Source organism: Bufo gargarizans, chromosome 1 (assembly GCF_014858855.1).
Source record: "Bufo gargarizans isolate SCDJY-AF-19 chromosome 1, ASM1485885v1, whole genome shotgun sequence".
Classification (NCBI taxonomy): domain Eukaryota; kingdom Metazoa; phylum Chordata; class Amphibia; order Anura; family Bufonidae; genus Bufo; species Bufo gargarizans.
In genome coordinates, this window is record NC_058080.1 from 39,261,708 (window position 1) to 39,273,781 (window position 12,074).

General features: G+C 42.8%; 1 protein-coding gene across 8 annotated transcripts in view; it reads left to right on the top strand.

Annotated features, from left to right (window-relative positions):
• Positions 1-12,074, top strand: part of CTBP1 (C-terminal binding protein 1) — a 291,924-nt gene that overhangs the window by 209,478 nt on the left and 70,372 nt on the right. The window contains exons 1-2 of one of the 8 annotated variants that reach the window (XM_044294975.1): positions 9,919-10,053; positions 11,276-11,367. The exons of 3 other annotated variants lie outside the window; for them this stretch is intronic. In XM_044294975.1, coding sequence (XP_044150910.1) covers positions 11,328-11,367 — 40 coding nt within the window. In that variant the 5' untranslated portion in view covers positions 9,919-10,053; positions 11,276-11,327. Of the gene's footprint in view, positions 1-9,892; positions 10,054-10,120; positions 10,453-11,107; positions 11,368-12,074 lie in introns of those variants that run through there. 4 more of the 8 variants (XM_044294967.1, XM_044294944.1, XM_044294962.1 and 1 more) reach the window with 4 other exon arrangements.

Below are 12,074 nucleotides of genomic sequence, written 5' to 3' on the forward strand. Positions count from 1 at the left end.
GCCACGCCCCCTAGGCAGCTCTGCATTCTAGGACAGGTTGCTGGCAGCCATTTTAAATCATTGGAGCAGAACCCCCTAAGGCCTCATGCACAAGACTGTGCCTGTATTGTGGCGTGCAAACAGAGGGTCTGCAAAATACAGGCATCGGCCGTGTGCACACTGTATCACGGATGCGGACCCATTCACTTAAATAGGAGCACAATCCAGAAGATACTGAGCGGTCCAAAGCAGAAGCCCAAGGAAGCACTACAAAGTGCTTCTGTGGGATTTCTGTCTGTGCCTCCGCATGGCAAAAAGAGACACGTTCTATTTTTTTGCGGAACGGAAAGATTGTTGCGGATTGTGGACCCATTCAAGTGAATGGGTCCGCATCTGCAAACGGCCCTCAATTTACAGTCTACGGTACTGCCGACACACAGTCGTGTGTGTGTGAGGCCTAAGGTTGTTGTGTTCGTATGTGATGTTTGTAGCGCAATTGCGTAGCAGTATGTATTTTTTTTGCAAAACTTAAATGTTTCTGTCATATACACAAGAAATGGAAAGATTGTGGCAAAGCACGGTATTACAAATAACAATTTAGATAATAATGGATGACCACCTGAGTCAAACAGAAGAAATATGTAGTAAGTGGTCAGAATTAAAACTTAACGTTTAATTCGAAATTTTGGAAAATAGGTCCCATGAATGCTGGGACCTATTTTCAAAAATTTCTAATTAAACGTTAAGTTTTAATTCTGACCACTTACTACATATTTCCAAAGCACGGTATTAACCACGCCCGAACACAGCTGAATAGTATTAGGCCTCTTTCAAACACAAAAATAGTCCACAAACAGATTCCTTTACGTTTTTTTTTTTTTTTTTCCTACAGTCATTGTCAAAAACCGTTACACAGGCCTTATTTATTAAAACGGTCCGAAAGTAAGAATGGCCTGGTCACCCATAGCAACCAATCACAGTACAGCTTATATATTTCCTAAGGAGGTTTAAAATAATAAAGCTGAGCTGTGATTGGTTGCTAAGGGCAGCTGAGCTCTGGTTGCTATGAGGAAGCTTTATGAAACCATTTCAAATAGAAACCAATCACAGAGCAGCTTTCATTTTCCAGAGCACTGTAAGAAATGAAAGCTGTGCTGTGATTGGTTGCTTTGGACATGGACTGTTTTACGACAGTTTCATAAATCTCCCCCATTGTGTTGTGCCTAATGCAGAATCTGAAGAGACGGGGCGTGACCTCTGTCTTTACTGCTAGTGGTTGTACCCAGCCTTAGGCCTCCTGCACACGTGACGACCGTATCCGTTTTGTGATCCGCAAATCACAGATCTGCCGAAAACCGATGCGTGGGCCCCATTGTAGAAATGCCTATTCTTGTCCGCAAAACGGACAAGAATAGGACGTGCTCTATAATTTGTGTCACGGATGCGCATACATACCAATGTTTCAGTTGATAAAATCAGGGCATCTAAGCCCCGCTTTTGGGAACGCCCCGCCCCCGCCTGAGAACACCCACTTATGGGCGAGGTTTGAGTTGGTCATCCATTTTTGGCCCGGCACAGAGCGAATTTGCCAGGACTGTCTCTCAAAGTCAGGGACAGTCCCACCCGATTCGGGACAGCTGCCAACTATGGATGCAGACAGCACATGGATGACGTCTGTGTGCCGCTCTAATTTTTTGCGACCACATAGAAATGAGTGGGTCCGCATTCAATACGCAAAAAATGGCGTATCGAAAATACAGTCGTATGTATAAGGCCTTAGGCCTATTTTTTTAAAGACGCCCTCAAAATTAGTAGAGGTCACTACTGCAGTATGTTGCGGTACTATTAAAGCATACTTTTCTGTTAGTAAATTTGAAGCATTTAGGCCCTGCCAACAGGCACGCCCAACCCTGCCTGAACGCCCACTTTTAGATGGGGTTTACATAAGCTCTGTCAATTTTTGGGCTCGGGCAAGACTAGTTTGCCGGGATTGTCTTTGAAAATTGGGTACATTCCCGGACTGTTAGCAGCTATGTTAGAGGAACGCTCCACTGATGCACTGTGTATGTCTAGGGCAAGTGCATGGTAGGATTCAACGAATGCCAGAAGTTGTTAGGCCCTGAAGTGGCCATAGCATATATTTTTTTTAAATAAATAAAAATCCACATCCTTTCACCACAAAGTGTTATGAGCAGGATGAAATTCTAGGATATTTACGGTAGTATAGTCCTCCGCCTGGTAGTCCGGGGAGCAGTTTGGTTTATCTATTTATCCACCTGGATGGGATTTTATATTTTTTTTCTATATCATCGACCAGAGGGGGATACTTTACTTTATGTTAACAGTTATACAGAGAGTCTTCAGTGCTGGCTCCTCCGTATACTCCTAATTTACCATGATAAATACCTCCGCTAACTCTCTCCCATATAGGTAATTATCGCTATGAGATACGGTAACTTCTGAATTACTGTAATAATTCATCTCTAATAAAAAGTATCGGGAACAATCCTGTACGGATTTAAAAAAATTATAAAACTGTGCTTTGGGGGAACAGGGGGAGTAGTGGGCCGACATACTGAGACTTGTCCTTTATCAGTCCTTCGTGCCATTAGTTTAGGAAATCATGTTGATCACACTGCAGATAAGGGATCTGTTTACATTAAAGTAACACCCCCACAATTTTTTTTTATTCCCAGACCTGTTAGAAAGGTACATTATGTAAATTGTAGTGAAGGTAATCTTCTCACCGGTGACTATATTTGTGAGTTATAACCTCCATTCTGATCCTCAGCCGTGTCATGTGACCAACATTAATCTCCAACTGACACAGGACTATAACCTCCATTCTGATCCTCAGCCGTGTCATGTGACCAACATTAATCTCCAACTGACACAGGACAGGAAGTCAGTTACTTCTCTATTCATTCCTATGAGAGTGACATTGAGGCTCCCATAGGAATACCTGTACATAGAGAAACTGATATCTTGTCCACACTTATGATGCTGTGTTATTTGGAGAGTCAGAGCACTAGTCACATGACACAGCTGAGGAACAGAAGGGAGGTTATAACTGACACATACAGAGTTGATGCTCCTTTTCTGCCTTTCATTACCTTTTCCTTCTTCAGAACTTGAAGGGCAGAGAACGTATAGTGTTTCCTTGGTGACCATGTCATTCTATGTGTAGAAGCAACGGTGTGAAACGCGTAGTGAAATTGGTACGTTACTTGAGAATGACACTGTTCACAAGACCCAGGTGTGAATGTTAAGCTTAGTGCGGAGCCCTGTAACTATTGACTGTCAGTAATGCCACCACAAATGTCACATCTTACACGATGGTGCTTCCGATGGGATGGACAACCTTGCCGGTGTCACGGTGCCTCCTGTGAGAGAGGTGAGAAGATCGGATAGACTTGCTGCACGTGGGGCTATCTGACAGGTTTCTCTGTTTTCCTATATGTATGTTGTTGTTTGGCAGGATCTCACCTCTCCTCAGGTGCTGCTCGTTATCAGTGATGAGGCTCTATTTAGATCCACCTCACACTGCTGACCACGCGGTAATAGTTTCTGCTTGGAGTTGCTAGAGCTGGTTTGTCTTGGATCTCCTGCTTCTCCATACATCTCTAAGCTTAGTACTTGTTGCCTTCACTGTTTCTTATTATCTGGAGTGTGTTGTTTCTAAGCCTCAGGGAGACGCAGGTTCCTTCATTCTGGAAGGAACCAGCTGTGTCATCCCCTGCTACCTATCCTATGGCTCGTCAGTTTTAGCAGGGCTTTAGGTATCTGGTGTATGAGTATTTCCAGCATCAGGATCTGCTCATACTGGCAGGAGTTAGGGAAAGGCCTAGGGATTACTAGGAGGTCACCATCCCTCTTCCTTAGCTTTTGAGGCCTAGATTGTTGTCTATTCGTTGTGGTGTGTATTTGGTGTTTTCCCTTTCCCTTATCCTGTGATAACCAGGCTCTGGCGTTTACACGCAGGATAGGGGCCCAGAGGTAAAGGTGGTCCTCTCTGTCATAACAGGACTACCGGCAGGGGCTGGCTGTTTCGGGGGATCGGGACGGTTATTGTGGTGGCACAGTAGGGGTGGGGGGGGGGGGGGCACGGCTAACTAGTGATTGCCTTGACTTGCCTGTATTTGTCATGTAACTTGGTCAGTATGATGGCGGTGGCTTTATTTTAGGGGTATTGCAGGGATTCTACAAAACTTGGTGATTGTTGTGTAGTGTGACGGGTGCAACATGTAATCGACGAAGGTAGGGCGTGTGTCAAATGTATGAGGGAGACCTACCTACAGACTTACCTTGCACTCTGTAGACCATTTCTGCCGCTGGCAGTGAGAGCCCCATGAGCCTCCATGATCCATATGATGCTATGTTGGGTGCTATATGCTGGAGGTATTCCTGCCTAGAGGCAATCATTTTTTGCGAGCTTGGCACTGTATAGTAGGGTGCCATAGAAAGCTATACATAAGGCCTAACCTGGATGCACCTAGCCTAAGGAGAAGAGGTATTCCTGTTCCTGGGCACCACAGTGAAATTTGGTGACACTTAAGTCCTGTGAAAATTGCAGAGGCAGTTTTTTAGGCCTGTACTTCACAGCATTATCTACTGGTATGTTCCCAGACCTATGAATGGCACGTCTGTCAGTTTATACTGGGTAGGTGATAGGTATCTGATTGGTGGCGATTTGACCACTGTGAGAACGTGAGCCCCATGTTCCAACATTTAAATGGAGCAGGTGGTCAAATATGTCTATGTGGCTACTAAGTCTCAAAGTGCAGACATGCGCGACCGCCTTCTCCATTAAAGTCTTATCCCCTATCCTGTCGGTAGGAATACGTGTTTGTCATGAGCCATATGGGCAGTTGGCAGGGCAACTTCACACAGCAGAGAAGATAAAGAAATAAAATACTGATCAGGATTTGTGCCAGACACAATAAACAGACAATCCCGATGTGCGATACGCATCTTCCAGTTACTCTCTTTCTATTTATTCTCCATCTGACCCAGATCGTCATGACAGCTTCTCCCATGCACATACATTTTTGGCTGTTTCGCAACACACAAATGGGTAACCTTTTTCAAATGCCAACCATAGTGCCCTATCATGCAGCCTTCTTAACCAGTGCCTGCCAGGTTCTCCCATACACAAATGGCAGGAGATCAGTGCTGGCGTCATAGCTTGATGGGAGATGTGCGGAGGTAGGGCATGTGATGCTTATCATCTTGACTATTCCTTTAGGGTATGACTTTGATGCCCCCAGTTGCTGCAAAACTTTTTAGTTGCTGTAATATGGTGATAACGAGGCACTGTACGATATATTTATCTGTGCACTGTTTGACCGTTTTATTTGGGCACTATATGGCACACAGGGAGGGCAGCAATAGAAAGTGATGTACTGGGCACTATTCAACCTATGGGCAGCTTTTAACCTACAGTTCCTCCTGACAATGACTGCAATTTTTGGGGTTCAAGCACCTTCCTAACTCCTCGTCATTAGCACCTGAGGAGACGTAAAAACCTCTATAGGGCCATTTTTTATGATTTTTATCAGTTTCAGGAAAAGCTGGGTGGTGGCTAATAACAGCATCTTTCCTGCACTACTGAATGGCAAATATGCAGCAGGACCCTGTGTAGCTGCGGACCACGCGGGGGTCGTCGCCCAACTTTTCTACCGTCCTGAAGGGCAATGCTGCTTAGTTGGTATGGCCTCTTTTACACGAACATTAATTTTTTCTGTTTACGTTCCGTTTTTTGCGTTCTGTATACGGAACCATTCATTTCAATAGATCCGCAAAAAACAAAAAAAACAAAGGTGCTACGTATGCCTTCCGTTTCCGTTCATAGAACATGTCCTATTATTGTCCGCATAACGGACAAGGATAGTGCTGTTCTATCAGGGGCCAGCTGTTCCGTCCCGCAAAAAACAGAACGCACACGGACGTCAATCGTATTTTTTGCGGACCGCAAAATACTAAAAAAGCCATACGGTCATGTGCAAGAGGCCTAAGGGAGAGGAGGATGTTTCGCTGCAAAACGCCGCAGATTTCCAGTCTGGAAGTTGAAGATTGTCACCGTATGAATAATGAATACAGAGAGTTCAGCTCCGGGACGGGAAGCCATTACTGGCCGCAGGAACTGCCGTAAAATTACGCTTTTAGTCCTGAAACTTTTTAAGTGGAGCCAGCATAATGCAGTTATTCATTTCCGACTTCCTGGAGACCATGTTTCTAGGAGGGGACCTTGCAGTAGCGATCGCTGGGGGTGTTACTAGTGTCCGGCAGCAGAGGAGGGGGAAGTAGTGCAGCGCCGAGCGTGCCAGCCGTTACGAGGCCTTGTAGCCAGCAGCCTTTATTTAGGCCCGATTGTTCCTTTTAATAGATGCCTCTTGCGTACAGTTCTGGAGTCAGCTGACCACGCCAGCTAACGTATCTTAGAAAGAAGCGAGGGAAATCTTTGTTTCCTGTCGCCACCCTCGCTTTTTTTTCCCCACTCTTCTTTCCTATAAAACTGAATGCAGTTGATGGTCGCTGCACTTACTATTAGTCATTAAGGTCTGGTGGTAATATCCCTTTAAAAAAAAAAATAATAATATACATATATATATTTTAAAAAAATCGCCCTCGAAGTCAAAGAATGTGTTTTTGGGAAAGCTGACGTTGGTGCCTGTGGGTTCGATAATTTGACCATATTGGTTGTCGCTGATTTTATTCAGCCATTTCTTAGTTATATTTTTGAAAAAGCTGGGTGACAACCAGTAGGACTAGTCCTCTGCATAACGAGGCCCGCTGGGAAACCATTTTGGAGGTCACCCAGCTTTCCCAGGAGCCAGGTATTGTGTGGAGAACTATTGACCCCTACGTTTCTGATTTCTTGGTGGTAGACTGTGGGTTTTATTTAGGCCTCATGCACACGACCGTTGTGTCCCGTGTCCGTTGTTCTGTTGTTCTGTCCGCATCCGTTGCCCTGTTCCGTAGCCCCGCAAAAAAAATATAACGTGTCCTATTCTTGTCCGTTTTGCAGACAAGAATAGGCATTTTTATACAATGGGCCGCCCCTTCCGTTCCGCAAATTGCGGAAGGCACACGGTCGGCTTCCGTTATTTTGCGGATCCGCGGTTTGCGGACAGCAAAAAAATGGAAAGGTCGTGTGCGTGAGGCCATAGACAGAGAAGTATCTTTTCCACTAAGTCCATGTAGGAGGAGCCCTTCTACTGTGAGTTGCCCATTTCCTGCCCACAAAGATGCTCCCTTGCTAAGTTGTAGTCCATGTCATTATTGTTCGGAAACCACTAGAACAGGGCTTTGCTGCTAAACCAAGTCTTGAGTTCACAGCCTTTCCTTCCATACAATAGACCTTGGTTGGGCAGATCTCAATGCTCTGCCCTGCTCAATGGGCACCTGCCCCCCCCAATGGGCACCTCCCCCCCCCCCTAGCTATAGTACACTGCAAGCCAACACATAGATTATTATAGCTTGTCACTGGTCACTTGTACTGTTCCTTTGTTATTCCCCTTAGAAAATGTATGAATAAATTGAAGGGGTGGGTGTTACCAGTTAGGGGTATGCCCCTGCACGGCCTGACGTTGTCCAGTAAGTGCTGACAGTACCAGACGTTGTAAGGACACACCCCTATGACTAGAGGAATGGTCATACCTACTGTAGTTCTTAATTCATACATTTCCAGAAGGAATAACAGAGGAATGTTGCAAAGCAGGGTGCTCCCAAAGAAATGAATGGGGAGGTCACGCGCCTGTACGACCGGCCGCTCCAGTTATTTCAGGGAAGTAGCAGGGAGCCTGCAGGGGGTACTGGGCCCCCCATTCTTGTGATTGGCGGGGGTCCTGCCTCTGGGACTCCCACTGATCTGATAGAATAGGGGATAAATTGTACTTACCGCAATACCCCTTTAAGGGTCTTTTCTCACTCTGTCTGCAGTGCACGATTACCATGGGCACATATGTTAAATGGATATATAGGGGCCCCTTATGCTGAGGGAGGCAGAAATGGCCTCTGATGGGTGGTTGGAGCCCTGTGTGTAATCTTGGCATACATAAGGCCATAACATGACGCGCACAGGCTCTATTTTATTATATCATTTATTATGGTTTTTTTATCATAATTTTATTTGATATTATACATTTCATTCTTTTGTTATGCTTTTTTTTTATAGTCATTTTTTTTGTCTTTTTTTTTTTAGGATTGTTTTTTATTTCATTTTTAGTCTCATTTTACCATATTTGTGGTTTAAGTTCTGTTTTCTATCTTTCTTTTCTATTATTTCAAATGTGAAAAATTGCTGTCTGACTCCCAAATCACCGCCCAATACACATTCAACAGGAAACCCAACATTTGTACAGGTGAAGGGCAAATCCCTGAGGGAGCCCCCCTCCTCTGGAAATATATATGCATAAACATATCCCGGTGTTAGAGCTCGTGCACATGGCCGGTGCCGTTTTTGGCATCCCCAAAACACAGATACCTGCCGTGTGCGTTCTGCATTTTGCGGAACGGAACGTCCTCCCCTCTACAGAACTGTCCTATCCTTGTCCATAAAACAGACAAGAATAGGACATGTTGTTTTTTCACGGCCATGGTGTGTTGTCCGCATCTTTTGCAGCCCCGCTGAAGTGAATGGGTCCAGGTTCAACCCACAAAAAAATGCGGATCGGTTGCGGACAAAAGCCATGTTTGTGTGCACGAGCCCTTAATCTACAAGAACTGTAACGTAACCATCTCTAAATTAGGCTACTTTCACAGATGTATTTTTGCTGGATCGGCAAAAATGCATCCGGTAAATAATACATTGTCTGCATCTGCTCTGAACGGATCCGGTTGTATTATCTCCAAAATGAACAAGACACAAAACCGCTGCAACCATACATGAAAAAAAAATAGATCCGACGCCCATTGACTTACATTGGTTTTAGCGTCCTTTTTTCATTTTTTTTTCATGTCCGTCTTGATCCGATTGCAGCGGTTTTGTGTCCAGCATGGGAACGGGATGTACACTCTGTTCCGGTTTGTTCAGTTTTGTCCCCTTGACGATGAATAGGGACAAAACTAAAGCGTTTTCCTCCAGTTTTGAAACCAGAAAGGCCTCATGCACATGACCGTATGTATTTTGCGGAACGGAACAGCTGGCCCCTAATCGAACAGCACTATCTATGTCCGTAATGCGGACAATAATAGGACAAGTTTTTTTTATTGCGATATGGAAACGGAATGCACAAGGTGTAACTTCCGTTTTTTGTTTATTTTTTGGGGCGGACCCATTGAAATGAATAGTTCCGTATACGGTCCGCAAGAAAAAAAAAAACTGGCACGGAAAGAAAAATACATTGGTGTGCAAGAGGCCAAAGGGGAAAATGCAGTTGTGAAAGAAGTCTTGCATTTTTATTTCATTATTTTTTTTAACCTAAAAACATTTCTAAATTACATCAACTTTTTTATTTTCCATTATTTTTTTTTTAACATAACCATTTCTAAATAATTTTTTTTAAATATATATATTATCTTTTTAACATAAAAACATTTCTAAATTACATCTACTTTTTTTTAGATTTTTTAGATTTTCTTTAACATAACTATTTTTAAATTACATTTAAAAAAAATATATATATATATATATATATATATACATACATATATATATAATATTTTTATTTATTATTATTACCATAACCATTTCTAAATGACCTCTACATTTGTTATATATATATATATATATATATATATATATATATATATATATTTTTTTTTTTTAACTATTATTATTTCCTGCTCCCTCCCGCATGGCCTCCCCTATGCAGCTGCAGCAGCCTAGAAACAGAAGATTTTTCCTCTCCTGTGGCAGAGCCTGTCTCCTCCCCTCCCGCCTCTCCCACTCTTGCAGAGACAGTCGCATTTGGGCAGTGTGTATGCCTGTGTGTGTGTGTCTTACTTCTGGGAAAAATTGAAGTGGCGGCCATATGCTTGGGATTAATTTTCCATATCTCAGTCATTTTTAGAGAGGCTGGACACACACCTCAATGGGAAGTTCTCACTTGCTAAACAAGGGGTTGCCTCTAGGTAATGCTCTCGCCACATTAAAACTCATTTCATTGTTATTTTATTGTTACTTGTGGATACATTGTTGTTGTGCGAGCCGCATGTCCCATCCCCCCCCTCCATGTCTTTGGCTTCATTCCTCTCTGGCTTTTGTGTGTGTGTGAGTCAATGAGAGAGTGCATTTTCCCCCCTTGCAGAATAAAAGGATTATTTATATCCCAGCTATGCTGATGGAGCGTTATGCGGTGCCGTAACAGCTGGCCGAATCCTCCCTGCTGCATCGCTTTCAATTTTTAGACATTTTTTAGCTCTTTTTGTTTAATCATTTTTGCACCTCTCGGTTTAGTATCCATTGATATTTTGATGCCTTTGCATGGATTGTGGCTTTAAACTTGTTTCTGGACATTGTGTGGATGGCAGGTAATGCTACTATGTTGCGTGGGGGGATTTTAAAAATATTTTTGAAATTTTTATTACATTTTTTTGTATAATTGTTTTTTTTATATTTTTTGTTTTCCTTTTACTGCATTGCTTGGATTGGGTTTTATGCTGTCATTTGGAAATAGGCCTAGGGCCTGGTCGGTAAGGGGTTAAATGCGAGTTGTTTGACACATGTTGGTTTCCTAGAGGAGGTTTTTTTTTTAAGGCTGAAACGGGAACTGGCGTACTCTTCTCTTGCCCTCCTTCTTCTTCCTCCCCCCACCCCTTGGCAGGACAACCACATTAAGTTGAGATCATAATCCCAGCTGAAGGAAAAAAAAAAAAAATAGTGTGTGTGGCTATGTGTAATTTTTTTTTCTTTTTTCTTTTTATAAATTTTTTATTTTTTTTTCAAAGAACGTTCCAGCAGAGGAAATAAAATCTTTTCGGTGGAAGGGGAAAAAATACTGCTAGGATCAGCAAAAAAAATGTAAAAAAAAAAAAACCTAGGTTTACAGCAGCGGACGTCGGGAGAGAAGGCAAAAAAAAAAAAAAAATTTACGATTTTGCTCTGAAACGCGAAATATGTTTTTTTTTTTTCCAGTGGAATTTTAAAATTTTTCAAGGATTTTAATTTTTTTTTTTTTGTGGTAAGGATCTGTGATGGAGGCTTCATCTGTGCGTCAGATGGGTTCACTTGTCCGACATTGATTGAGAGGAGTCTGCCGTAGGATCTGCAAGTATTGCTGTTGCCAGGAAGTTTTTTTTTATTTTTTTATACCCCTTGGACGAGAACAAATTTTTATTTTTTTTGCATTTAAAGATTGAAGTTCGACGGAAGGAAATTTGCATCTAGTGGTTATTTGGTGCTTAGAATGCACGCCTGGAACTTTTTCCCCTTGCCGGCGGAAAAATGTAAGTTACACTAAAACCTACTCTTAAAAGGGGGTATGTGCATTAACCCCGTAGCTACCGGGGGTCGGCTTAGTGGTCATAATCGCCTAGCGTGGTCTTAATTTTCTTTTGCAACCTATAGAGCTTGCCATATGTCACTCAAGGCTTTGGGTAGCAGTAGGGGAGTCTCTGCGGGTCGCTTGCCTCAGATAGACATGTATTTCTTGATTTAAAACGATTGTTTTGTACAGTAGTCCGTTTGGTAAAACTGACGCTAAACCCAATGAAATGCATTTTTTTTATTTATATTTGAATGTAAAAAAAAAAATTTCTAAATGCTTCAATGCAGGTTTCTGATGTGTCATATTTTTTTAAATTTTTTTTTTTTTTTTTTTTTTTTTTTTGAGACCAGCTACAATCGGCATCTGTCCCAGGCAGGGAACAATGGCCGATCGTGCAGCTGCTTTATGAACCCTATTAGCATATAAAGAAGTCCACCGCTCATTCTAGCTCTTTTTTTCAGGACGTTTTGTTCTATAGGGTGTACGCTTCAGGATGTTTGAAGGCGAGAACTAGGATTCCGTTACCCACAATGCTTGGTCCTGTTTTTTTTTTTACTTTCCTAATAGAGCTCTTTGCTCTACTCGTGCCTTCGAGGGATTGTATATTGTGTTTCCTCTTCGCTTCTGCAGCTTGTTTACATAGTGTAGGCAATGGCTACAATGCAG